Here is a 26,765-nt window from a genome sequence, read left to right as displayed (position 1 = left end):
CTGATTTGTGTGTAAAAGGAAAGCTGTATGGTCAGAAGATGGTATCGGGAGACGAGAGAGCAGCAGACAAACGAGGGGACGAAGAGATGGATGCAATCCCTCGTTTTCAAACGCGATCGGGACACACATCGGTCGAAAAAAGGCAAGAGTTTCCCCCATTGTACAAGGGGGTTTCCGAGGTTTATAAGGACCTGGCATCCACGTTCGTGCGGTGCACCTCTATACAAATGCTTGCAGAAAGATGCAAAGCTCGTAGAGAGTCGACCGTTTCATTGAGATGTTTCCAATAGAGCTGCTGAAGAGGCAAAGGCGAGTTGGCGTGTTTTGCTAGGATCGACACTCTGTGGGAAAGACACCCGTGAAGGTTGGCGTTTTTGATCTAGCCATGGGGATCTCTCCCTTGTAACCAACACACAAATGTTGGAACCTCAGTCCCTAAAACCTGTCGGTCGGATGCGACAAAGTTACCTCCCGTGTTTGTTGAATATGATCACTTACTTCAAATTGGCAAAAACTACCTTCTTGGATGTACACAGAGGGTTTTAGCCAATGTGAATGGTTACCATCACCACAGATACATCCAAAGGCTTTCCGGTTCAACTCCGGGGATTCTAGAAAACGAGAACATTCATTTCAGCCCAATTATGTCAAAGTACCTGTGTCTTGTTAAGCAGTGGAGCACTGAGGTCTAGTGTGTTTGTGACGATTCAAGTGTTTCTCGCGGATGAGTTAAGGGTGGTGCTCCAGAGGATCGGATAAAAAGGAGAACAACACTCTGTCAGAGGGAGGGGCAATGTCTGCTGTTGTGATTCGCACCGAAAGAAAGTCGAAAATTGCGTAGCTAAAATCGCTTCCTAAATGACTTGTATCATGCACCTGCGAAAGTGACCCTTACGTGTTTAAACCGAGACAGAGTGCAACAGGCGGCGAGATTTATTTCTGCAGAAGCTTTCTCTTCAATCTACAGCCGACAAGCAAAGCTGGTGCGTCTACGTGATATCGTTATGGAAGGTGCGATCCATGACCGGGTTTAGATTGTGCAAGAAGCAGTTTGGTCTGGTGTGGTGGTGGATACATCAATGAGGATATGGGCGGTACAGCAGTCAAGAGAAAGGATATGAAGCTCCGGAGTGCTGGAGCAACTCTTCAAAAAACTTTCTCAGGGTAGGCGTCGGTGTATGGCGGCGTACACAGCAGATCCGGGTGCCGCTATTTTCGTATGCGAAGTCATCCGCGAAAAATAACGGGTAAAACTGCGAATAGTGACCTGAGATGCTTCCCACGTTGAGCCACTTGGCAGGAACCGACGTCTGAGATCTCAAAGATCTGCTTCATTGGCCTACTAGTCCATATCCATGTACGTAAGAAGATCCCTCCTTATCCGACAGTGCGCGGCGACGCCGCAAGTCAGCCGTTTTCCTTGAGGCCCCCCAGTAATTCACAAAGGTCGCAGAGCAATACTCGTTTTTGCGTCTGCACTCAATAGACCTACCTAAGCCAGAGCGCGCCATTACTCATGTAACCAAAGTGGTATCTACATACACGTAGATACACACTCGTGTGTGATTTCCGCTCTGTTCCCATCTTCGATCTTTGGGTTGCTCCGTGGCGGTTAGTTTCGTTGTGTGGAACGTTGAGGCAAGGTATGGGATCCGTGAGTCTGTGTTATGAGTATCGCGAGCGAAAACTCAGTAACGTCCAGCACTGTTTTTCCGTAAACAAAATATTTTCTGTGTTGCCACAGAATTTTAGCGCGCCAAAGACAAGTGAAGCCCAGCTGGTGCTCCGCTCCAGATATAAGCCGTAGATGTCTCTATCCTTGGATCTTCAGTCATGCATGTGCATTCTAGTGGACTGCTTCTGGCGCTTGCCGTGCTGGCTGTATCTGCCCCTCATAGATTTCGCGGAAAACTCGAGAAAATGCCCATTTCTTCTGGTACAGCGTCCTCGGTCCCAGTGTGCAGCGGCGAAAGGAGAGTGTGCGTGACCCGGCCTGCACTGCATCCTCTTTTTCCAGTCAGTTCAGAAGAGACGGCAACTTCCCCGACATCGCCGCGTCCGGAGTTTCTCGGTGGTCTGCTGTGTCCGTTCCCGTTTTCGTCCACAATTTCACGCCCGTGAACGTGCGTCACTCTGTGTGTGCTGGGTGTACGCGGCGAGGTGGTAGGGTACGTGAGTCGCGTTTCGGCTGTGTGAGTGTCCCAGACTCCACTCGCGTTTTTGCTCTACTGACACGCGTTTTCCGGATTCGCCGTGAACAGGGAGCAGCTGTGGCGTTGCCTCAGTCAGAATGGGCGTTTTGTTTTCAACTGGGCGGTTCTAATTCGAGGCTCAGAATCCGCACCGCCCTTGTTTTTCCGCGTTCCTTTTTCCCCTGAGGCAGCGTGCCGCGCTGAACCCCCGGCCTGTCGTTTCCGGAAGGTGGTGTGGAAAAAAAAGCTGACCAAAAGACCGCAAAAAACGCGCAACTCGAGTTCTGCTTCACCCTTATTTGTTGGATTTCCCTCGCTGAATGATAACGAGGCGTCAGACGGACCGGCAGCAGCCGCTCTCGGTCTTAAAATGCAGGGTGCCAGTGTGGCGGTGCGATCCCCGTGTTTTCCGTTGTTTCTCTTTTTCGGGCAAGCTTCCACGCAAACTGCCCAGTGAAAATCCCCAGCATAATTCACTCTTGAGAGTTAGTTGGGCGTTCCGCCGCTCTTTGTAGACAGACCGGCTGTAGGCATCTGTCACTCGCGACCCGCGAGGTCCTGGGCACGCTGAGAAGTCTGTGGTGGTTTCTCTACGGGAAAAACGCCGAGTCCTTTTCTTTTGTTGTCTTTCTTGTCTTTCTCGCGAGCCACGTTCCAAGCGAATGTGTGTAGTTCGCTGGCTTTTCCCGATCTGTTGGTTTCGTCTCAACAGTGCCGGGAGTCCTCGCCCTGTCTGCGCCCAGGCTGCTGTCTCGTCGTCAGGATAAAGACCTTCTCTGGTGCACTGTCTTCTCCGCAGTTCCTCTCGCGTTCTTCTCAGTTTCCTTTGCTTCCTCTGTTGACTTCTGTGTCCACGCACCCTGTCTCGGAAGAAGAACTGGACTCCTCACCTGCTCTCTCGGGGCAGTCCTCTTTGTGCGTTCGTCTCGGCTCTCGCCAGTCCAGTTCGGCGTTACTTCGCTCCCTCTGTGGCAGTGCGTTCGCCGCGGAGAGCTGAAGAAACCCATCTGTGGTTTCGCTTTCCCGACTGCGGGGGCTAGTGGAGAGTGGCACTGTCGCTCTTCCTCTCGTTTCTGGACCTCTTTTCAATGTAAAAAAGTGCGATTCGTTGTCGTATCTCCGGTACTTGCCCTCTGCCCTCTGCTTCTCGCCGCCGCTCCTCGTGCTCTCTCTCTGCAGTGCATCTCGGGATCTGCAGACGGCCGCCAAGAGAAGCCGTTCCGCCCCTTCGGTTTCTTTGCTCTGGTGGGTGTTGAAACAACGCGAAAATGGGGAACTGCGCATGCCCGCGAAGCCTCATAGGCGACACCAGCGACGAGGTCATCTTTGGCCAGGTGAGCAGACCTCCCATTCTCAGAGAAAAAAGGTTGCATGCAGAGGACGCTGCTGTGGAACGCGGGGGAGGGGGGGGGGAAACTGGAGGAGAATCTGCGCGAGAGAGGTCTGCCGCTCTCTGCGCAAGAGGCGAGGGAACGCCCTGTCGAGCCGAGTCAAGCACGGCGAACCAGGTCTCTGTAAAGGCTATAAAAGAGCAAGACTTGGTTCGTAAATTCCTGAAACCTCACATGTCTTCGGCAAAACAATTCCGTAGTCGAGGTCTTTGAAGAGACGCACCGATGCGCTCGCTATTTCCCGTCTTCTTCTCTGTCAAGGGGTCTCCCTATCTCAACGACCCACATGCACAAACGTTAATGTATATATGTATTTGTGTCATGTATTCTCGTGACCCGTTTGTTCGGTTTGTCCACTGCTTTCCGGAGACACACGAACGCGTAGGGGAATTGTTTTGTGAGAGGCCAGCAAAATGTCTTCGTCAGTTCGTGGACGAGATTCGATACGCACCAACCTGCACGGCTTCCTCATGAACAGTTTCCGTGCAAGTGTGGGGCTAAAGTGTCAGAGGAACGTCTGCAGGTAACCGACACAGGGTCACCTGTGTACTTCTGTCCGCATATGTTGAAACTGCAAGCTGGCAATGCACAAATCTTCACGTCTGTTGTCCGTGCATGCATGCAGACATGCAGATACACCTACGTGTACGTGTACACATAAATATATATATATATATATATATAAATATATACGCCTATGTATACATACATATGGATTCAAGCGTGTGTGGACTCCTGGTTTGTGGGTCTGGGTGCGAATTTCCCCGAGATTGATCACACACATGTTTACTATTTGCTTGCTATTCGAAGCTTGTCCGTTTAGAAAGTGGAGAAAAGGATACTTCTCGTCTCGGTGCAAGTATTGTTGTCAGGATGGAAAACGCCAAGGCTTTGGAGGCAAGATAGGAAGTCGCGAGAAACGCGAAGTGACTTTCGAGAACGGCGCTGTCTACAACGGAGAGTGGACGGTAGGGTGCCTGCCAACAGCCAAGTTTCTCTTTTGTGAATCCCGTTCCCCTCTTCGTGAAGATCCACTCCCGCACATGTCCTTCAAGAAACAACACAACAGAAAGGGAATACGTGTGATCACACGCGAGCGGTGCCCAACTCAGTAAAGGTATATATACAAATAGATATATGTATATATGTATATTTGTTTATGTAGATATGTGTATGTGTGCATGCGGAAGTGTATGGTGTGCTTGTTCCTTCTTGTTTAGATACGTGCGAAGGTTAAAGGCGAGACCTGTAGTTGTCTCAGATTTTTTAGGGGAGGCGTCTAGACGCTGATTAATAGAGAGGGTTTACAAACGATGAGAGGTTTTTTCTTCACTTGTCATTTTTCCTCCGTTTTTCCTTGTCAGGGAGATGTGAGAGACGGATACGGTGTACAGATATGGGATGACGGTGCCCGGTATGAGGGTCAGTGGGTGAATGACAAGGCTCAAGGAAAGGGGAAGTTTGTCCATGGTAAGTTCGCGGAGTAAGCAACTACGCGCAGGTGTATGTACACCTGGAGAAAAATTACAATCACGAAGATCGCCAAACGCTCAGGTGTACAAGCGTCACTCTGGATATGCGCGTGCAAATACCTGTTGAGATTAATGACGGCTGTGACACCGCTGCTGATTGTAGAGGTGTGCAGGAGTCGACTGAACTGTAGAGATTGACGGATTGCGTTTTCTGCATAGAGAACCAAACGTTCCCAGTGTGGTGTGTCGTCAAAAAGTAAGCGCAGACACGGGGAGTGCCGTCGTGTTGTCATTTTTCTGCGTCGAAGACTGTGGCCTATCGCTGGACTGTGATGCAGTTTGCCGTTTGCTCTTTGAATTCTCGTTGATACACAGACGAATGCTTCCGAGTGTCTCTGCATGCAGTGGATGGCGATGTGTACTTCGGCGACTGGTACGAAGACAAAGCCCACGGCTACGGAGTGTACAACCACGCTGACGGCTCGAAGTAAGTGTGTTGTTGTTGAAGCAAGGAAGGAAACTGGATGCCAAAGTGTCTCGGAACCGACGTAGTCGGGGGTTTGTCCATGTCCGAAAACGCTCCACCTAACTCCTGAGCGTGCGTGAATGGGTCCTTTCTTTACAGCTGGCTTCGTAACATTTTGGCTTCTCAAAAGCACGCGGGATGCCACTGTAGTTGTTGCACTTAGCGTAACGGTCGTGAAACGCACACGAACGCACAATGGAACTCCGCACCGGCGTAGGCAAAAAAGTATTCTGATCCCTTTGTTTGCGGGAAAACGGGCCGACAGCCATTGTTTTCTTCCCTGTCCTGACCAGATGTCGAGTCTCCGTTTCCGTCGCGGGTGAAAGAAGTGAAAAGCCATTTTTCGTCTCGGCTCATCTTCCACTTTTCTGTTGTTTATATCTTTCACCCGTCGAGGCGCTCTGCTTGCGTCGGCGTCCTTTGTCTTGAGCCAGCTCCGCGAGTCTGTTGTCTGTTTTTTGTTTAGCGGAAAGGGCTGTTTGGGTTTACGGTTTCCCGGAAGTGAGGAAGTACGAACTCGTGGGGTGTCTGTACACCGCGTGGCGAGACTGTATCTCCCCAGCGGTGCTTTTGACCAGGAACCTCCACTCTCTCGTCCATTCCCGACGGAACGTCTCGACTAAAACAATGCAGAGTTCCTTGAAAGGACGTTCTTGACATTTGGATGGATCGGCGGAGCAAGAGCGCGGGGTTTCTTGTTTCACCTCGCGCACAAATCTGTGTGTTTTGGCTGCGCTGTCAGGTACGAAGGTCAGTGGTACGAGGACAAGCAGCACGGCAAGGGAGCTGAACAGTGGCCTGACGGCGCCAAATACGAGGGCCAATACAGCAACGGAAAGAAACATGGAAAAGGCACTTTTTCTTGGGCAGACGTAAGTTGTTTCGCGAAGGAACGCTGTGTGACTACTTGCGTGGAGTGGGTGTAAAAGTACATTTTAGGACAAGCAGGCCCGGAAACGATGTACGCCATCTCAGGGGCAGATGCGAAGAATCTTGACCTCGCGAGTGCGGGCTTCTGCATGCGCAGCTTCACTCTCTTGTGGTGCCTGTGTTTTTTGCGGGATGTATTTTTCAATTTTTTCCGTGATCACTTGACCCGCCTCCTGGTTCGAGAATCATTAAAAACTCACGCGCTGAGAAGAACTTAAGTCACAAGCCATTCGTGTTCATGCGAGAACTAGGTGGGGTAGAGAGACAAGGAAGAAGCATTTGAAATTCTTTGTTTTTTCTGTTCTAGCTTGAACATTCACTGACACGGCTGTTGTAGAGGTGGATGTCGCCTTGTAGGCCTCACTTTGTATAGGGTTCTTCCCAAGCAGTTGATTCTTTTCTGTCAAGCAATAAAGCTCTCCTCAACCTCTGTGCCATAAGTGCTGCTCGCAGGACACTGCAGGGAGAACAGGGTTGTTGCTCGTCTTTTTTCTGTCGTCTTGTTCTGTGCATCTCTTCAAGCGAGAATCCTGGCCGTTGAGGCGAGCGCCCTGCAATGTCTCAACCGATGATTTCCAGCATTTTATTCATCGTCATCGGATTCCATCGTTTCTTTCAGGGCAGTGTCTACGAAGGCGACTTCGTGAACAACGACATCCACGGCTTCGGGGTGTACTGCTGGGCTGACGGTCGGCGATACGAAGGCGAGTGGGAGAAGAACCGCATGCACGGACAAGGGAAATTTCAGTGGGCTGATGGCCGCATCTACCAGGGCGACTACCGACACGACCAGAAAGACGGGAAGGTAAATTCCTGCTTGAAAGTTCCATGAGAAAGAAAGAGGGGTTAAAAGTATTTTTTCCTCGCGTGTCATGCCGCGTATCTCTTCGGTTTCGTGTGAGTTCTGTGTCGCCATCACGTGCTGTGCGAGCTGCGTGAGGGAAAATGGAAAAACGAAACGGATGGTAATTCTATCGAAGGCGAGGGCCTCTCTGCTTCGGGGTGTCTCCAGCCGAGGTGTCCAGACACCTGAAAGCAAGAGGCACGCCTGGACAGCTGACCTCTGCCGGGACACCCGCCGCCGTCCCAGTGGAAAAGAGGGGATCGCGAAGAGTCGCGAAAAGAGAGGAGAGGAATTTTTCGGACAGCGACAAGCACTGGTTTTTTTTGACGCTGCATGCGGCGCAGTTGGTTTCGATCCACGCGCGGTTTTAAGGGTTCCAACTCTGTACGTTCAGGGCACATTTTCGTGGCCGGACGGCCGGAAATATATTGGAAACTGGCGAAATGGAAAGCAACATGGTCGCGGAACCTACATCACCTGTAAGTCGTTACCGGGATACTCCCACCGTTTCTGCCGCACACGCTCTGTGCGACTGACTTTCTCTTGCAGGCTGTATAGATCAGTAGAACGGCGCATGCGCTGAAGATAGACTTACATCCAAGTGCTGCTTGCGCGCTGTCCGCTTCCACCCCACTGGACGACTTAAGACAACAAAGTGTTGCACGGCTGTGTGTACACGCATCTTGGCAGATGAAATGGACTGCTTTTTTGTGTCTCTGCGTCCACTTTTTCCCAGCGAAGAATGAACAGCGAAACGGAGAATGGGAAGATGGTCGCCGGATCAAGTGGCTCAAGGAGGGCGAGTGAACCCCAGAAACTGATTCCCACTCTCGGCAGTAGCCGGGAGAAAATGCTTGCTTGTTTTCGTACCCTTGGGCTGCCCACTCAGAGTGGAGGGTTTCGAGGTGCATGCAGGCCGATACTGCATGCGTGCGTTTTTTTTCTGAGCGGGCGAGTGGGTCTTCGCCGGTGGGCGGGACCCGTGAATCAGCTGTATAGTGGAGGATAGCGGAGTAGTGTGTTGGAACGAGAAACGCGAGACCGATAAACGGTAAGAGGTGTGCATCAGTGACAAGCGTTCGCTTCTGTGTGAAAGTGCATGCGTGCGATGGTGGCAGACTGTCTGTGGTTTGTGAATTTCCGCGGTTGAAGCGCTCAAGGGCGCACGTTTGAGACGTAGCGAGGATAGGGGAACCTGGAATCTGTACAGTTCTTGTGGTAAAGACGCGCAAGCCTCCGAACAAACGGAGTCGAGTTTGTCGCAAGAAGCTGCGTATTCGCGTCCATTTGAAGATATTTTCTCGGGGGAAAACCGAGCGCTCTTCAGAGTTGTGTCTCATTCTGCACGTTCGCCGGCCGTCTGGCCGGTAGAGGAGTAGTGTTTCGCGCTCGTTTCGCTCCGCAAAACCGACAGTGAAGCGTGCATTTCGGTGTGCTCTCTTCTTTTTTCCGGTGATCTTCTGCGTCGGTGACTCGAGTCCCACAAACCGAGTCAACCCAATCATGGTCAAATGTGCCTTTGCTTAACCATCGGACGGCAGCTTCGGACTCTCTCCATTTCTCCGTCATTATCTCGATGAGACACTCCTCACAATTTTTTTCAACTCCCCAGTGCCTCTCCTGCGTCGAACGGGTCTTTAAGTGATGGGAAGCAGGCGGTCAAAGAACCCTGGAAAAGCGCACAAGCACATACTTAAAAAGTCGGTTGTTTCCGCACTCTCTCGCGCGCAGATACGCTCCGCGCGTCCAAGTGGAAAGCACAGAAAACGCATTCTTGGAAACCGTGTAGTTCGTATCGGGAACTGACTGCGTGCAATCGAAAGAAAACGAGAAAGGAGTCCACCCTGTCAGAAACAGTGTGTGACCGACGACATGGCACTGCATTCTACGCAGAAAGCAGACACTCTGGGCTAACAACTGTGCTGCCCCTGCACACGCTTCCCCAAAAAATGATTGCTCGTGAAACGCAGGAGATCTACAGAGCGGGCGTGTAGCTGTCTCGGATCGAAGGCAAATCGGTACATTCGGCCAGTTCATGCGTAAGCTGACGGTAGCCAGGTCTGCAACACACACGTATAGCACATGCAAACCCTAAATGGCGCCACTTGTGTGTATGTGTGTGTCGAGGGGCTGCTCAGGGACTAGGGGAAACCGTCAGATCAGGGGAATTTCAACAGGTGTAGAGCACAGCAGTTTGGGTCAGCCTCACAGGTGACGCCTATCGTGTAGGAAGTCCGTGCATGGTCTACCACGCTCAGTTACCTTCCCTAGTCCCATTTAGGTACTAGTAAGGCTGTTCAAGCCATTACAGATAGGCAGTCTAACACTTGATTCGCCGCTGGATAGTTGAGCGGGAGACATCCAGATTTGGACCGTAGACTGTGATGAAAGCTTAGCCAGAAACGCAGTTGAGGAACCTTGAACAAGCGTCATCCCTGATTTGATAGAGGCAAAACATCCACATCGCATACCATGCTTGGTAGATCGATTGTGTAAGGAATGAATGTCAAGTCACATGTATGAAAGGAAAATCGCTACGCAACTCGAAGCAGAGCCTCAAAAATCTCCTGTCTCTGCCGATGTAGCTCAGTCGGTAGAGCGCGAGGCTCTTAACCTCGTGGTCGCGGGTTCGAGCCCCGTCGTCGGCTTCTTTTCAAAGAACAAATTCATGAGTTTCCCAGCGTCGAAGCCACGAGATCTCAGAGCCTCAAAAATCTCCTGTCTTTGCCGATGTAGCTCAGTCGGTAGAGCGCGAGGCTCTTAACCTCGTGGTCGCGGGTTCGAGCCCCGTCGTCGGCTGCTTTTCTTTGAATGTTTTTCCTGTCATGTTAAGCGCAACGAGGTAAGGCTTTCGGAGAGAGAAGCTTGTTCTTTCAACGGATTCAATGCGATCCATGGGCGTATGCAAATCCGCCTCGCTACTGCATTGTTTCTTCCGCAAACCTATGCAGTTACCTGAGCGTGATATATGTAGTCTATTCAGATGTAACCAATGGATGGAAGGGACTACGAACGCGTGTTTCCGTTCTGAACTGACTCAATAGGCATGAACGAGTGATCTGACTTTCTGTTCAACTCCATGCTTGCTAGAGGTGTTTCCCACTTTGCGCGGTTCGTATTCTGCAAGACTCAGCAACACTCCTTTCCTACTTTCGTAACTCAAGAACAGAAACAGTGGTTCCTACATATATGAAGAAAACTCAGCATGAGGCCCGTTTGGAGGTGTTGTTAAGAAAAGGCTAATGCCGCAGAGTGCATACTTCACGACGTGAGAGAAGCTACGCGAAGGGTCCTGCCGAAGATAGTTGAGAATCACTACCCAAGAACAGGAACAGTGTGAAGGTTTTAATTGAGCATCATCTGAGAACAGAAACGATAAGGTGATCACCATCTGCTACGATGGTCTGGAAGTTCCGCGTGCCTCAAGGGTCGTTGCCACTTTCTAACAGCAAGGAATTCCTCGCCAAATCCACAACGCAGCGCCTAGGCACGCTGAGCAACGGGTACGCACAATGCTCCGTTTAAAAACGGAGACGAGCAGGACGGAGCATTACGCTGTTGACCATGCAAGTCGAGAGCGCTGAAGCTGAGACAACGTTGGGGGAAAGTCGACCGACTTCCCGATGCCGACGCGAATGGCGTCCCGTGGACTTTCGGTGAACAGTTTGTAACAACGCGGGAGACCGCCAATCTGTTGAGAATCGTAGCACACGTCTGGTTTTCCACACTTGGAAGCAGATTCACCAGTTCTATCCCCGAGGCCGTCCGCTCCTTGGCCTCCAGCACTTCCCTGGTCCCTACTGAAACCCTCCTCCTCGTGAAAGTCCCGCCATTTTCCGCGTCCCACCACAACTACAGCAGGTCAACATGCATCCCAGCATGACTGAAATCTCCGCCACATTTTTAGCGGGACGTCCGTTCGCAGCGGGACACTCTCTCGTTCTCTACAGAAGGCGGATCGCCACAGCATGCCGGTCCTTGCAGTTGGAACGACCAGTAAAACCTCCAGTTATTCGGTTTTTAGTAGGACTCAACGAAGGGTGCAGGCTCGAGGACCTCCATTGTGCCGGAGACGAAGCAGCCAGGCTTCGGTCCCGGGATCTGTCGCTTTGTCTTAATGCTCTCTCCCTTCAGGTGAGCTTCGTGGTGGGCAGCGTCGTTCTCCTTCACGCGTCTGAGGAAGAGTTCGTTGCAGCGAGACTTTCTCACGTGCTCGAGACGAACGTGGATGCGCTTCTTGATGACGCGGTTGCCAACAACCTTGTTCACTTCCACGCCGACGGCCCGCTGAGTGACGTTGAAGACAATGCCGGTGCGGCCGTGGTAGTACGAGTACGGCATACCCTTCTGCACAGAGGGATCGCAAACGATGTCGACGTAGTCGCCCTTCTTGTGAATAACCAGCAAACGAGACACAGCGGGCATTCCGTGGCGACGGAACCCCTTGGAGAACTTCTGGCGCGTACGCGCGCGCTTTCCAAACGACGTCGGCATTGTGCACAGAAAAGAAAAAACAGCCACGGAAACGGCACGCTCTGCCGGACGTCGGAAATACCACGCGGCCGCAAAACTCCACGGATCCTACAATGAAAGTGGCGAAGACGCCCCCACTCGACAGGAAATCGACGACGTGACAAAAAAGGCGAATTTCTCTAACGCCCATCGACATTTCGCGAAAGGAGCCTCTGCCCCCACGCACCGCCACGCCATGCGCCTTCCGCTTGTGGGGCTGGTGCCCGACTATAAGCCGATTTCCCTTTTTGGATGCAACACATGCAAATTTTAGCGCGTGGCAGCTTCTCTCGAAAACCGACCTCTTGAGCAGGTTTCGATCAAAACACATTCGCGGACGCTTCGGTTCTAGTCAGTCCAAACGCAGGCTGGTGTGGTGTCCGAAGAAGCCCAAGAAAACCGTTCCCAGTGGAGCCCTCTAAGCCAGTTTGTTCTTGGCCTCAAAGCTTGCTTCGATGCACGAGTTTCGCGAAAAGAGCCACTGAGTTACTGGTACCGTGTTTCTGAGCTGGACACGCAGGTACCCGGTAAAGGTAGTGCGTTGACTAGAACAGTGCATGCGTGTCGTTTCCAGGGACATTTGACAGGATTTTAATTCCTTACACACTCTGACGGTAATATTTGCCATCTTCGTTCATCATGGGTGCATTCTGTCGAAGAATGCATTCAGACGCGTTGACTAAAGTGTTTCAATTGTTTTTAGTGGGCGTGGAAGTCCGAGGGTCACGCAGACACGGGCCAGCTCTCCCATCGTTAGAAATTGGCGCTACCAAGCGTAAAGCTTCTGTCCAAGAAGCAGGTCTTCTGCAGTGTTTTTATTGTCTTTCCCACGATAGAGCAACTGAAAGGCTGCAAGCATTCGACTTCTCAGAACGCTGGTTACTGAACGACTTTCTTACACGGGCAAAAGGGTACAAGAAACTGGTGACCACGGTGGTGAACTGCATGTTCCTCTCTCACCAGTCGTCACTCTCCCTTGAAAGGAGTGACGAGTATGGGTCTCTTTGATGCAGCTAGTCTGAATCCTTACTCCACAGGATAATACCATATATTCGGTACATTTCCCATTTGGAGGGTACTGCGTATCTGACCTCACATTAGAACCACTGTATTACATTCGATATTGCAGCTTGCTACATGTTGCATTTGGATAGTCGTAGAGAGGTGTACATGCACATAGCTTCTACTCCATACCGCCCACTGACAAAAACATTGGGACCTACTCTATTTCCTCAGTCCAGTAGCGGAGACCGATCAGGCCGCTGCGTTCGCTGAGTTCGAAAAACAAACGTGTGTATCGCGGTCTATTCATGCTGGACGAAGGTATGGGCGTAAGCCGGCAAGGACATGCAACAAGCCTCACCGTTGCTCGTTGGTCTATCGATTCATATTCGTTATTATAATTTTGGCGGGAAAACCGCTTATTACTGACTGGCGCGCAAATTCTTGAATCAGGTTTAGGTACAGCGGGGCTACTGTAGGGGCAGGAATCAGTAACGGCAGAAGACACTGTTCAGCATCCATTTTCAAGACGCAGTTGGGAATGAAAATGCCGTGCTATCAGGGCCAGACTATCACGTGCGGCATTGTCTCACGAAGCAAACGGGGCACTACACAAACTGAAATGGAATCCTCGAGAATAGCGAGGTCAGAAATTCGTGCATCTCTTCCCGAAGCTGAAGCGAAGGCTCAGACTCAGGAATGCAGAAACAGTGCATGCGTCCTTTTTGGCGACTCCTAGGCAAACGCAAGCAAAACCACTGGTAAAAAGCATTGTTCACGGCCTCCGCTACAGACGGGGAAACATCCGGTCCATAAGGGTCTGAGGGGAGTCCCTCGTTTTTTACGCACGGACCCCGTTGAAGTTTCGAGGGGACTGTTGTGAATGCCAACAGTTTATTTTGTTAGTATTCCTCACCCTGCTTTACAGCGAAAAAGATATTCGAGTTGGAGACCATCCTGTACAAATTAGGGTCAGACTTACTGCTAATTGCATTTTTTATTCCACTCTGATAGAATGCATGTTTTTGCCTTCATATGCGTTTCTATGCCACGGTGACAACGGTAATCCACGTATTACGCCTAGAACATAACCGATGTGGAATAAACTAAATATCGGGGTATGGATATCCTAGAGAGGCAAAGGTACATGACGGCCACCAGTCCGGAACTTGTGTCGCATTCAGCCGCCTAATGTATAAATTCCCTCTGGAGTAGAAACAGAAATAGGTTCTTAGTCAATCACAATCGGTGGATTAGCGCTCTGCAGCACAGAGGGCTGGGGTGTCTTATCCCCTGCTTTCGCACGTGCTTTCGCGTCAAGTTCTTGCTTGAGAGCCACAGCATATTGATGGAGTTGTTCGTTCGTCAGCGGCTCTGGCTTTCCTGCCTCCGTGTAGGGTGGCGCGAAAATAAATTGTCCACATTCCTGCACATCTGGTTCTGGACTGGTTTCTGCAAACTTGACGGCGTCATCGACCACAGCTTTCACCTGAGACAAACAACCACACTCCAATCCTTAAGGTTGGGTCTGGAAATACACGGACGTTTGGACGCTCACCATTCACACGCTGCATGCAGTCTGAATCGTCATCCCGAATTGCCCTACCGTCTACCTCTCTGCGAAACGTTCCTCATACACAGCCCACTTCTTTTGTTTCCTCGTGAGGTCCTTTCTTTCACCAACTGTCCACTATTATCTCCCCGCACAAGACCTTAAACGAAAGCTGCCCTGAACAACAGGCGCGAAGGCGGCAAGAAGCAAAGCTAGTTTCAAACAAAAGGATGTTCACCTGGGAAGCTGGTGTCTGATAGTTATACCCGAGTCTCGCCCTCGATGCACAGGTGGACAGATATGTTCTATATTCGAAAAAACTCATCTTACTTTCGCCCTCGTCGCAGCAATCGTCTCATCGCTTGCATAGCCGAGACGCTTGAGTTCTTCTTCAAAAGATTTGATAGGATCCCGAACAACCCATGCTTCCTTTTGCTTGACTGCCCTCATCTCGTCTGGATCTGCTACGGAATGGCCTCTGATCAGACGAAAAGAGAATCGCATATATGACAAAGATGCACCTGTCCGCTCTCAGAATGCTCTGAACTGTATACTCCTCGACTGCGTTCACAAGAACCGGTGTGTGGCGACGTTATGGAACCACTGATCACAACAGGGAAACGGGCGAAGTTGTAGGTTTGACGAGGTATACGTCAACTGGACAGTCTCTGCCATATTCATATGAAGAATTTCGGTTAATCTAGGAAGACGCAACGAGACAAACCTGGCCGTCTCAGTGCATGCTGTCTATGCAGCTGTCTTTAAGTGTATCCGCGCGTTTCGCTTGTCTGCACCCTTCTTTCCCCCGAGCTTTCTTGCCATGCAAACGAAAGTCCTCTGTCTTCAAACCATGTTCTTGTCAGTCAAGCGGCACCCATTCTCCTTTGTTTGACTCGCTCCCTAGCCGCGCCAATAGCCACTGACATGAGAGTCTTCATAGCGGTCCCCCACTCGGTTTGATTCGGTGTGAGTTCTACGGCGCTGGATCGCGGATCACCTGTTCAGATGCAGTATCTCGTTTTACTGTGGCATGGACGAGATACGGTCTCTATGTTGTTAATGCTCACAAAACGATCGTGGCTAAACCATTTGACTTGTTCCAAACCTCTCTCACCTGAAGCGATACGTGAGTGCCTCGATAAGTGTGGGGCCCTCTCCACGGCGCGCACGATCGATGGCTCGGCGAGCAGCACCTCTCACAGCCAAGACATCCATGCCATCCACTTCGACTCCGGCAACTCCGAAAGATTCTGCGCGTTGCCAGACAGCTGGGGTAGCCGTGCTTCTCTGTGCTGCCATGCCAATAGCCCTGAACGGTCCCGGTAAACACGGCGAAGAAACAGAAGAAACAGACGATAGAACGGGCTGTAAAACCTCAACCGGTAATACATAGACGACACTACCGCAGACGCACTTGGCTCGATCCTGAGACACACTCAAAACGAGCCCAAAACCGTAGCTTCGCATCCCGGTGGTTTTCCACATGTTGGTTTCTCAAATTGACGCTGGAAAAACGAGCTCAGAATCGAAAGAAAGGTACGAAACCAAGTACCCGACTAAAACGAACTTAAGATCGTTAAAGCGAGAGTGGAACTTCCTTTTCCTTCTCTTGAACGTCGACAGAGACTCGGTGCGACTCCTCACTTGTTCGGTGAATGTCTAGACTGAAACGTCTCTTGATGAGCACAAAACGCAAATCTAAGTCGTCTTGTAAATCCCCAAATGTCTAGAGTTTTTAGAGGAGGGTAAGTCGGTCGCACCGGTTTGCACCGGCAAATCAAGTGAGGGGACGCCGTAAGCTACCTCTACGTAGCAAACCGACTACAGGTGATACACCTGAGAAAACATAAAACATAACTGTCTGCGCACTGAGGCGTCCGCGTGTTGCCAGACGGTTCTCGTTTCTGCTGTTAGAATCCTGGGCTTTCTGTGGATGATACTGAAGCGGGTGCTCTTTCACACAAAATCGGTGGAGACAACGGTGTGATCCTGAAGGTAGCGCTGCAAGCTGAACACAAAGAACTATACGTAATCCTTTGGTCCATCGACCTATATATGACGACTGAAGTATTTTAAAATAATGTGCCACCAGTCTTATTATCTTGACCTGCAGGCCACCATACCAACAGTCGCTTAACCAGAAGGAGCTGACGTCGTTCATTCAACTGCTGGCCTACCAGTTGTTGTTCTCAACGACAAAGACGATCGGGAGTTTAGACAGAGCCGCGATATTCAGGGCCTCGTAGAGCTGACCCATATTCGTCGTGCCGTCTCCCAGGAAGCAGACAGCGACCTGCGGAGAATGGCAATGGAAGGAACGAAGCCCCGCATAGGCGTGAAAGTCAGATCTTAAAGAGAGAGACCACGCATCTGACATGGCTCACGAACAACAGGTAATACAGAAAATCAAGCCCCTCTCAAGGAAAATGCGTCAAAGGGTCTTCACCCACTGCCTCTGACACCAGACATTTAACGGACAGACATGGCCGTCACCGGTGGTCGATCAGACCCCTCCTTTTTCGAAGCTTGCGGAATCCGGTCAGAACCGCACAATGTTGTGTTCTAAATCTGAATTTGGTCCATAGATGTGATTTCTCAGATGACCTTTTTCCTCCCATCGAACCAGACAAAAGCTAGCATGATCCCGAAGCAGCTGGGACAAGGCTAATCTGTAGACCGCGCCACGCGACCTCCGACAAGAACGGACGTCACAAGATACACGAAGAAACACAGGAGTAGAATAAGAGAATGCGAGGAAGACATCCACGGAGAGAACAAAAACGGTCACAAAACTTGTTCACACCTGGTCTGCGTTTGAGTCGCTTTTGTCACCCATAGCGAAGCGTCTATAGGCTGCACTGAAGGCGTATCCAAGAGCCACTGGAATCTGTTCTCCAATGAAGGCAAACCCGCCAATCATGTTGTGTTTCTTCGAGAACATGTGCATGCTGCCGCCTCGGCCTCGGCTGCACCCAGTGGCTTTGCCAAACAGCTCGGCCATGACCTCTCGGACCGGTACGCCCTTGCTCGTTGCATGGACGTGATCCCGGTAGGTGGAGACGACGGCATCGTCGGGTCGAAGGAGTTTGATCACTCCCGCACTCACGGCTTCCTGCCCTGTGTACAGATGCACAAACCCGGCGGTCTTTCCCATGTAGTAGAGACGCGCGCATGCGTCCTCGACCATGCGCCCCGTCAGCATGTCCTCCAGCAGCATTTGACCCACATAGGGCGAGACCAGCTCTCGGTGTTGTTGCTGCGGCGAGAGACAGCTGCGGTCGGGAGAGCTGAAATCTCCTGTCTGGTTTCCCGACCTCGCAGCCGCTGCAGACAGCGTACGTCGCTCTGAGCCGAGCATCGAAGGGCACTCGTGAGAGCGTGAGGCTGAAGAAGCCGTTCCGCCGCGAGACAGCGGCGAAATGGCGGGAGGGTGGACTCCAGAAAGGTGGGCGCTGGAAGGCCGAGCGACAGCAGCTAGTTCGGAACTGGGAACAGAGTGTCGTGCTGTCTCTCGAGTTCGAGGGGAGGTCTTGGCCCCGTCCGGTTCAGGAAACGACGTGGACAAGGAGAAAGACGGCGCAGGGGAGGTGGAACCTGCGAGAGTTGCGGGTGCCACGAAGGCGGCGGAAATGCCGTTCGAGGGAGAAGAGAGCGTTTGTAGAGGAACTGGGATCCGAGGAGACAGACGGACCCTCGCAACATGCGGCCCAACAGGCGTTTGAGGCAGAGAGTTTGTAGGTGCAGACGAAAAAACCGTTGGGAGCGAGGAGGGCGCTGAGGAAGGATTCAGAGCAGAAGCGAGAGTGATGCCCACGAAACGCGAGTCTCGAAGGACAGGCGACGCTACGACGGCCAGAAGAAGAACGATGAGTTTAAAACGACATGCGGAAGGTAAGAGTCGACAGGATGCAACACGGCAGAGAGAAGAAAGCTCACTCGTGGTGGAGACACCTGTCTCCCTCGAGAGGAACGGGGAGACACGAGAGGCCCCCATTCTGCCCGGTAATACACCGTAGGCAGGCCTGGTGCGGAAAAAGTGAAGAGTCCGAAAGCGTAAATGGGACAGAATAAGAGAAAAATAAAGTATGCAGGTGGTTGTCGTCTCTTCGATGTCCTCGCTTTTTCCGGCCGAGAAAGAGGCGTGGAACACACACGCGTCAGGAATACCAACAGTAAATGGTTAATCGAGCAAATGCGGCCTTCGGTGCACTCAGACAAACACGAAATTTCGGGATTTCCGTCTCCATTCGAGAGCGAAATGTCTCCTCCAATCTGTATGAGTAATAAACAACAACCGACAGTGGAGAAAAAGTCCAAGCGCCGGGACAGAGTGAGGTTTCCTTTTGAACTAAATGGTTTAACGAATTTGAGGGCGGGACGGTGAACGTCGAAACGACTGATGTGCACGCGAAACACACTTTCTCCGTGTCAAAGTGACACACTCACATATACTTCAAAGGACATTGTCTCGCTTCGCTGTAACGGGAGACAGGTCTAGGAAGACACATGACGGAGACGACGTGGGGGCAACAGCGAAAGCGAAAAGTCGACTAGAAATTGGAGAGATGAGGCGGTGAAAAAGTCACCGGGGAAAAGGGTGAAGAACTGCTGGCAGACTAGAGAATGAAAACCCGAGAGAAGGCACAAACATCCTCCAGAAAAGATAGTGAAACCAGTGTTCAACGCGAAGAAGTGCTGTGTGTGCGCCTGCACACTGAGGGTTGCTTGGCCGTGAAGACACTGCCAGAGACAGGTCGCCGGAGAGATGCGAGCTGAGCGATTCTCGTGCCGTTCCCCAGAGAAATAAATTATCGAAATCACTTGAAAGGAAAGAACAAAAGGAGACATTCACAGATGAACTCCTCAAAACGCGTGCCTGTGGAACGAGTTCGCCGTCTCGCCTTTCCCAAAGGCGAGACACGACACGGGTGCACCCGACCTTGTGTCAGCAGCTGAGAGGCTCGGGTACACACCCCGGCACTTTGGTTTCCGTCTTCAACGATTTAAATAAAAACCTATTCGGCCACTGGTGTTAAAAGTAAGTTATGGATTTCTGTGGCATCTGCCTGTAAATTCTACGGTCGCAAAACTTCTCCGTATTTCGCTGCAGGGGCTTTTCTAGTCTCCCGAGAGTCTTGGAGGGAGCGCTGTCGATGCCGTTTCGGAATATAGGCCGAATCGACGCCCCTTGTGAAAATGTAGAGCTATGAGGTTGTTTCTGTAGAGTCGCGGCGCTCGTGTTGTCTTTTCGCACAACGCTCATCGGGATTCTCTGAAAACAGGAGCAGTAGCGGCTTTACTTCGAAGGACCAAGTCGTTCCGTCTCACACTCCCATGGTTTTACGTAAGAGAACGGGAAAAAAAACTAGAGAGCATTTGTTCGGGCAGCCGAATCCTTTTCCAAAGCTCAGAGGCGCAGGATGGCATTGTTGGATTATCTGTGATGCCGGGTTCTGTGAGTTTCCTGTTCGCGTCTGTAGTTTTTTTCCCGTTGTCCACGTCAACTCGAGTTTCGTGGAATTCTTCGCATCCGTGGGAAGTGCGAGTTGGGGCCCTTTCTCCAAGAATCGCTGAGTTTGGTCACAGGGTTGTTTTTTATTCCCATCGCTCTCTTACCGTTGTCACTGAAAAAGGAAGTCTAAGGTGTCCTCTGCCTGGTGTTTGCGGTTGTGGTGCGGAAACTGCAGGATTTCCCTGCCGCAGTGCCGTTCCCTTATGTGAGCGGCACCTTTTTGACGGCGCCCTGTCTCCTCGAATCCTAACTTTTTCCTCGAAACGTCCAATGGTGTCTACTGGTTTTTCTTCTTCGCTGCGTTTCGTGCAATGGCGTTTCAAAGGCAGCAACACGCCGTATGCGCCGGTGTCTTTGCCGCTGCCGGTTTTTTGCGGTGAGATTCGCGCGTTTCTGAAGAAACAGACGGGCTTGGAAGCGACTCCCCAGCTGGACGCGCTTCTTTTCCTCGAGTCCGATCCGTCGAGTCCGCTTTCAGATCTCTTCCCTTTGCGGCATCCGTGCTCACTGCTTCTCCAGCGCACGAGTGCGGCGGAGGCACAGGCTGCCCTTGACATTGCTGACAGAGCTTTTCATCGGCAGAAAGACAGCACACCTGCAGTCACTGACATCGTGCGTTCTGCGTCCGTAGGAGACTTCCACGATGTCTCTGCCGAAAAAGAATCAGGGAGCAAACAATTGGCACCTTCCCTCAACGGCTCGAGAGCTACCCCGAATGTTGTTACCCCCGCCCGTACCGACCAAGTAGATCCTTCGTCGAGTTCCGGCGGCCTTTCTCTGTCGACGCGCGAAGTTCCTTTCGCCTCCGGAGGCTCGGCTCTCGAAGGTGAAACTGGGGAATCTGCAAATAACGACGAGGAAGATGAAGCTGCCCTACTGCAAGCCGTCATTGAACAGCATGCAGAGCACCGTGGACCGCAGACCAGCTCCTCGCAGGCCGTCGCCGGTGGTGGCTTTGCTTCTTCGGAGGGACGCTTCTCTGCCGGCTATTCATCGGGATTCGGACGCGGACGGGGCTGGGGATTCAGCGCGGGTCGCGGGTACCAGGCGCCTTCTCTGGGGGCTTCAGCTGCAGGCGCGGCACAGACTGCCTTTGGTGTCGGCCGAGGCGCTGTGGGCTCCAACCTCCCGACTGCGGCTGGCTACGTCCCCGTAGGTGAAGACTACATTTGCCACATGTGCGGTGAGAGAGGCCACCACATCCGCAACTGTACGCGGTCAAACGACCCGCGGCACCAAAAAAAAATCCGCCCCGCCACGGGCATCCCCAGCAGCTTTCTTCGTGACATCAGCGTGGACGACATTCCACGTTACGCGGAGGTCTACATCAGAAAAGGTAAGTCTGAGTCGATATCGGGGATCACACGAAAGCGTAGGCGTGAAGGGCGGGGGGAGAAGGAAAATGTGGTCCGTATGTGGGAAGCCGTGAATATGTCGCGGCACTGTGGGTCGTCGAACACGCGTGAGGGCGGTATTCCAGCGTATATTGGACATACAAGCGCGTTTGCTTGTGAACTGTGCACTTAACATGGTGGTCATGGAAAGCATAGTGGAACTTTGGTCCGGTCAGTGGATCTCGTGAACAGCCAGGCGGGAAGTGGATTCATGCGGTAGACGATAGGATTTGAGCACGTCCGTTTTGAGTTTGGAACGGGCAGGAAACCACCAGGGATTCGTCTTCAAAGACAATTGGGGAAAGGGAGCCGTTGTGCAACGACCAGTGGAGATGGAATGGCTGCGTTAACCATAGACGATTGTGACGTTTCGCTGTTTAGAACGGCTGGACACTCGGTCCCGGCAAGTTCCGTGACACCCGAACGCGCTGTCTTCAGCGGCAAACTCGAAGTGTGCTCCGAACACCAGAGTGGTGGTTCTACGGGACGCGTGTCCGGCCGCTTGGGATACTTTCCTCTGTGGTTGCTTCTCTTGTTAATTTCCTTTTTTGCGTGACTGGAGAAACGCGTGCCAACGATCCGAACGGCAGCGATCAGATCTTGTTCGCAACACCTTTGGTGGTTCAGGTCCCGTCAATGATTCTGTCGCCGTTTTTGGAGAGTAATTCATGACACAAAAGTAGATTCAAATTCGTTGTTTCAGTGAAGGATAAGCATTTGCACATGAAGTTGGATGTAAAGGCTGCCGGCGGGAGACTTAGTGAGCTTTCTCATTTGCGATAAGACTTCCGGGAAAGTGTCTGTGTTTGCTCAGACTGGCACGGTGTACTGGCCAGATCGATTTGTAGGTTTCTAGACACGATCCTTTTCTTGCAAGTGACACGGGTGGTGTTCAAGTGGTGCGGCAGCCTCGACGGAGAGAGCATGCTGTGGTACTGTTCAAAGCCATGCGGGAGAGAATGGTACAGAAGAAGTGCAGGGTGACAACAAAAGCAGAGTGTCAAGGAGGGCTTGTGAAACAGTTTTCGATGCCCGTTCTGTCTTGCCATTTCGAAGGAGAGCAGAGCATTGCCAGAGCCTTCAGTTTCTAAGCCAATGCACGCTGGTACTGCAAAGTACGAAGAAACCTAAAACTTAATTCGTGAGGCAGAAACCAAGGTATGTGGCCCTGTGAAACGGAAGCGTGTATGTGTGTGGAGTCTGTGAATCGAGGTTTTTCATTGGAGGAACCGTGGTCTTTTCTGTTTTCTTACGCAAGAAGGTGTGTATCGCACGTTGTCGGAAGTCAGTCATTGCGTCATTTGCTTCTTCCGGTGGACTCTGCCTCGTTTCCGCAGATGGATCTTTCGCTGTGATGAAGAACGCGAAGCAGATGTCGTCTCTGTCGTACTTCTCGTCGGACCTGGACACAAAGATTGAACGTCACGTCGGCAGTAGCGACGTAGCAGCGCATCTGAAGTGTCCTCTTTGTGGCCTTCTCTTCTCGCAGCCTGTGGCAACGCCGTGCTGTGGAGAGAGTTTTTGTCGGGGATGTCTGTTGCGGGTGTTGCACCCGAGTCGCGGCGGCACGGGAGGATTTTTTCCAGGTGGCTCTGGGTTTGCCGGCGACAGCGAAAAGAACTCGGCAAAGAAATCCGGGGGCTGTCCGTCCTGCGGCCGGTCCATCGATCTGCGCGACGTTCTGTGCAACACGGCTCTTCAGAAGAGTGTAGATGCCATTGTGCGTTCCACGTCTTCCTTCAAGGAACCGGATGCGACAGAGTCCGCTCGTCCACCGTTCCCTCCCCTGTCTACTGTGCCGAGTGTCTCAGGACGAGTCGCGCCGAGTGCGAGTTCTTCGCAGCGAACAGCGAATGGCGGGGGTGTGGCGCGCGATGTGTCCAGCAGCGCTGTCAGCTCGTGTGCGGCACCACATGCATCGAATAGTCCGGTCGCGTCCAGTGGTGCTAGCGGTGGAGAACCTTGCGCCATGGCTGAGGAAAGGGAAGAAAAAAGGGAAAAGAAGGAAGGTTCGAATGACGTGGTAGCCGCCGGGACAGTTGGGGTGTGGTGCGCGTCGGGAGAAGCATCCAGTGTGAAGACAGAGCACGTAGAGAGAGAGGTTTCCTGTCCCCGCGATGCTGTTGCGCTGAAGGATGTTGTGGGGACGCAGACGCCTTCTGAGCCTGATCCGTCGAAACGTGCACCAGGAGCGGCACTGGTAGAACCTGCAGCCGCTTCCGCACCGAGCAATGACTCCTTGGATCGGAACAGTGCGCCTGGGGACCACGGCAATGACACACAGGGTGGAAACACCGTGGGTAGTAGCGCGACCAAAGGGAGACTTCCAGAGGAGGCACAGTCGGGGCTGCCACCGGGCGTAGACTTGCAGGAACTCGAAGAGTGAGCAATACACGTGGTAGAGAGGAGCTTGACTGCACTGTAGAGACACTGCGCGGATGCTACTGAGCAACACTGGAAACGACACACAAGAAACCCCAGCAGATGGTTCGTGTGCGGAGTTCAACCTATGGGCCACACTTAGCATGGTGAAAAGAAAACGGCGGTTTCAGCGCTCTCTGTGGAGGCTGTCGCTGCCCACGGACGGCGTGGTCAGCATAGCGGCCAGCTTCCCCTGTTACCGCGTGAAGCGATGCCGCCTGGGACTGCTGAGTAGGGAAAGCAGCCAGGAGTGTGATTGCCACACGGACAAAACGCCTCGCGGGACGTTGGTGGAGTCTATGTTATGTGAAAACCCTGGTGATTTCGTGAACTGTAACTGCTTGAGTTGGTAGTACGGTCAAGCAGCTGCCGTAGAGAGAGAACCACAGACATGTTGTGTAGAAAACAGAAAACCGGTTAATTTCGTGTAGTCCATGTCACGGTAGGGTGTTGGATGACACACTCCTTTCATGCTTTCTATGTTGCGTAAGAAGCGGTGAAATCACGCAGAAACGGCCTGTGGGTATATGTATCCAGGAGAAAAGGATGGTGCGGTCGCAAAACCGGGGTGGATGGTGTCGCGTGTGAGTTGTGAATGGCTGTGCTGCGGTACAGAAGAGTTGGAGAAGCCGGCTGATGTATAACGGGAAGGAACGTGTGTAGTTTCTTAGGAAGGGACGGTGGACGTTTCAATTCTAGGCAACCAGTCTTCCGTTAGAAGCATGACATGGAGTCTTCATATTATGAGTGTTGTGTTTCCACGTCGATACCGGGTCCTGCCTTGAGCACCGAAGGTGTTACATTCGATTAGGGAGAGTGTCGTGCGAATCTAGTATCGGAGGGAACACGTAATGCCGTCGTGTCTGCTCATGGATACGTTGCGTCCTGGGAAAAGCGAATATTGGTCTCTTAACTTTTTTCCGAAACCCTTAGCTAGTAGTTAGTCGTATGTTTGTATCTTTGGAGTGCAGTACAGCATTAAGGATGTTGCGGTGTTTTGTGCTCGGCTTTGCGCTTGTAGAAGTGTGGATTGTGTCTAGTGTTGTGCCTCTCCAGAGTGTTCAAAGTGATATAAAGACTATTGGAATCTTGATGGATTTGAGCGTGGAAAGGTGTTTCATTTGTGGGATGCGCGCTTGGCAGAGGGGGAATTCGAATGTCTTAAAGCGACGTAGATTTTCATCATGGGATGCGTGCGGCGCCGGTGCTTCGTGGAGCCGCTTGCAAAACGCAGTTTTTTTATAGGCGCTGTGCGAAATTTGTTTTGGGACAGTTTCTTAAATTTAGTTGTTTCATCATCAATCGGGTAAGATGGGTAGGTGACAGTCTGGCCGCACGCTAAGATGGTCACCCTCATGTGTGTCAAAGGCAGCGTATTCCATGGTTATCAGTCATTTCGTGGGGCGTGTCCATTTTGTGTGTGTGTGTTGGCTCCAACCAGCCGGTCAGGCTCCTGTGTAGATAAACGTGGTATTTTTAGTTTGTGATGATGAACACTACACTACTGAATTGTCCTAGGGGTAGACCTGAGCCAGCCGCCTGCGTTTTTTATTTCGGTATTCATGTTGAGAAGCACAAAACTCGTACAAGATCGTGGACTACTGGGGCACATTCAACTCAGACGCGCAGTAGTTTGGTGTCTCCGTATTGTGGATTCTCAGGCAACACATATTTGCGGCTGCATACATCGCTCAATACCTTCAGCGAAGACGAGAGAAGAGGAAACGGCGGCGGATACTCAAAATTTGTGATGGACGCCCAGAGGGAATGGAGAAAGCAAATCAAAGGTGACCTTCTGTATGGTGACAGGAAATCGGATGCTAATCGGTGCAGGGCAAGGATATAGGAGTGGCGTAACAGCTCTGTCAACTCGTCTCTTCGAGTTCCAATTCCTCTTTATCCGTCTGCCGTGGCATCGGTGTTTGGTGGTACCATTCCGTTATGCTTCTTGTGTCTGTTTTTCGCGTCCTGGACAGTCCTCCTTGTTTTTCACAGGGCATGGACTGTCGCTGTATTGTTGGCACCCGCGGTGATAGCTTTCTCGGACTTGTACAATTTTGCTGGGACACAATGACTGTTTAACTCTTTGGAGATCTGCCTTTGGAATGCTGCGCGCTCAAGTAGTCGAAGGACATCTGTCGCCACAGCAGCGGAAGCCATTAAAGGCTCACAGACTCACACCGCAAAACTGATACCGCGAGGCGCTGCAATAGAAGTGCGTGTGAAGACTTTTGTTTGCTACTCTTGGTCCCCTCAGCATCTTGCGTCACGAAATCATTCACCGCTTTCGATGGCACACACGTTTGTTTTTTGAGCCACTGGATGTTTTGCGGCCGCGAAATTCTGTGTGGGAATGCGTATTTCCGCATACACAGTCTGGAGTGTATCAAAGGCGCGAGATTTTGAAACAGAAAAACCCATCAACTTGTAGCGTAGAATCTTGTCAAAGAATGGTGTTGTGAGAGGTGGCATATCCTGGTCCAGCACAATCCACCACATGGGAGCATAGAAGGGTGTCGGTGTATAGAGCTATAGGAGGCGAGATATCCTTGTCCAACAAAACCGACGAAATTGAAGCGTATAGAGTTTTAAGTTGTGGAAAATATTGTCACGGTATAGGGTAATGGACGTCGGAACATCCTGATACGGCACAACCCATCAGATGATAACATCAAATGTTGTCAGCGTATAGAGAGAATGAGAGAAAATGTCACGAATCTGCCCAATCATATGCGTCTACAGGACAGTGCTGAGCAAAAGACTGCGCTGCTTCTTAAAAACGTCTTTCCAAAGCCCCATATTTGATTTCCGATGAATTCCTCATGACAAGCGCTATTCTCTTCCACAGCTACAGTGCCACTTTGCTGTGGATTTGTCAAACAGGAAAGGTACCGCCGACCCTCGATAAGCTTTCGGTGCAATCCGAATCATTAGATCTTCCACTTCAAGCAGACTGGAAGGGGCATGGCTTTGCCGGCATTCCGGTCATGTGCGCTGTGGAGCAGGAAACAAGGAAC

The 26,765-nt window shown here is 51.6% G+C and overlaps 4 protein-coding genes and 2 non-coding genes across 6 annotated transcripts; 4 read left to right on the top strand and 2 right to left on the bottom strand.

The window, feature by feature from the left end:
• The first annotated feature begins 1,885 nt into the window (after positions 1-1,885).
• Positions 1,886-9,013, top strand: TGME49_245710 (phosphatidylinositol-4-phosphate 5-kinase, putative). Its single transcript, XM_002366958.2, has 8 exons — positions 1,886-3,526; positions 4,456-4,551; positions 4,948-5,053; positions 5,461-5,542; positions 6,324-6,453; positions 7,131-7,316; positions 7,750-7,834; positions 8,092-9,013. The coding sequence occupies exons 1-8, from the start codon at positions 3,461-3,463 to the stop codon at positions 8,160-8,162; spliced, it is 822 nt and encodes a 273-aa protein (XP_002366999.1). The 5' UTR covers positions 1,886-3,460; the 3' UTR covers positions 8,163-9,013.
• A 917-nt stretch (positions 9,014-9,930) lies between these two features.
• On the top strand, positions 9,931-10,003 carry TGME49_245700. Its single transcript has one exon. It is a non-coding gene; the product is annotated as a tRNA-Lys (tRNA).
• A 78-nt stretch (positions 10,004-10,081) lies between these two features.
• TGME49_245690 lies at positions 10,082-10,154 on the top strand. The gene has a single exon. It is a non-coding gene; the product is annotated as a tRNA-Lys (tRNA).
• A 539-nt stretch (positions 10,155-10,693) lies between these two features.
• On the bottom strand, positions 10,694-12,006 carry RPL21 (ribosomal protein RPL21). Its single transcript, XM_002366957.2, has one exon. The coding sequence runs from the start codon at positions 11,847-11,849 to the stop codon at positions 11,376-11,378; it is 474 nt and encodes a 157-aa protein (XP_002366998.1). The 5' UTR covers positions 11,850-12,006; the 3' UTR covers positions 10,694-11,375.
• Positions 12,007-13,145: 1,139 nt separating this feature from the next.
• Positions 13,146-19,262, bottom strand: PDHE1A (pyruvate dehydrogenase complex subunit PDH-E1Alpha). Its single transcript, XM_002366956.2, has 5 exons — positions 17,225-19,262; positions 16,599-16,714; positions 15,536-15,730; positions 14,752-14,899; positions 13,146-14,358 (listed from the first exon to the last, which is right to left on the bottom strand). Exons 1-5 carry the CDS (start codon positions 18,413-18,415, stop codon positions 14,101-14,103), a joined length of 1,908 nt encoding a protein of 635 aa, XP_002366997.1. The 5' UTR covers positions 18,416-19,262; the 3' UTR covers positions 13,146-14,100.
• A 432-nt stretch (positions 19,263-19,694) lies between these two features.
• TGME49_245660 (hypothetical protein) lies at positions 19,695-26,045 on the top strand. The gene is made up of 3 exons (XM_018780756.1): positions 19,695-21,269; positions 22,665-23,709; positions 25,410-26,045. Exons 1-3 carry the CDS (start codon positions 19,865-19,867, stop codon positions 25,537-25,539), a joined length of 2,580 nt encoding a protein of 859 aa, XP_018634894.1. The 5' UTR covers positions 19,695-19,864; the 3' UTR covers positions 25,540-26,045.
• The last annotated feature ends 720 nt before the right edge of the window (positions 26,046-26,765 follow it).

This window comes from Toxoplasma gondii, chromosome XII (genome assembly GCF_000006565.2).
Source record: "Toxoplasma gondii ME49 chromosome XII, whole genome shotgun sequence".
NCBI lineage: Eukaryota > Apicomplexa > Conoidasida > Eucoccidiorida > Sarcocystidae > Toxoplasma > Toxoplasma gondii.
This window is presented reverse-complemented; position numbering and strand designations above follow the sequence as displayed.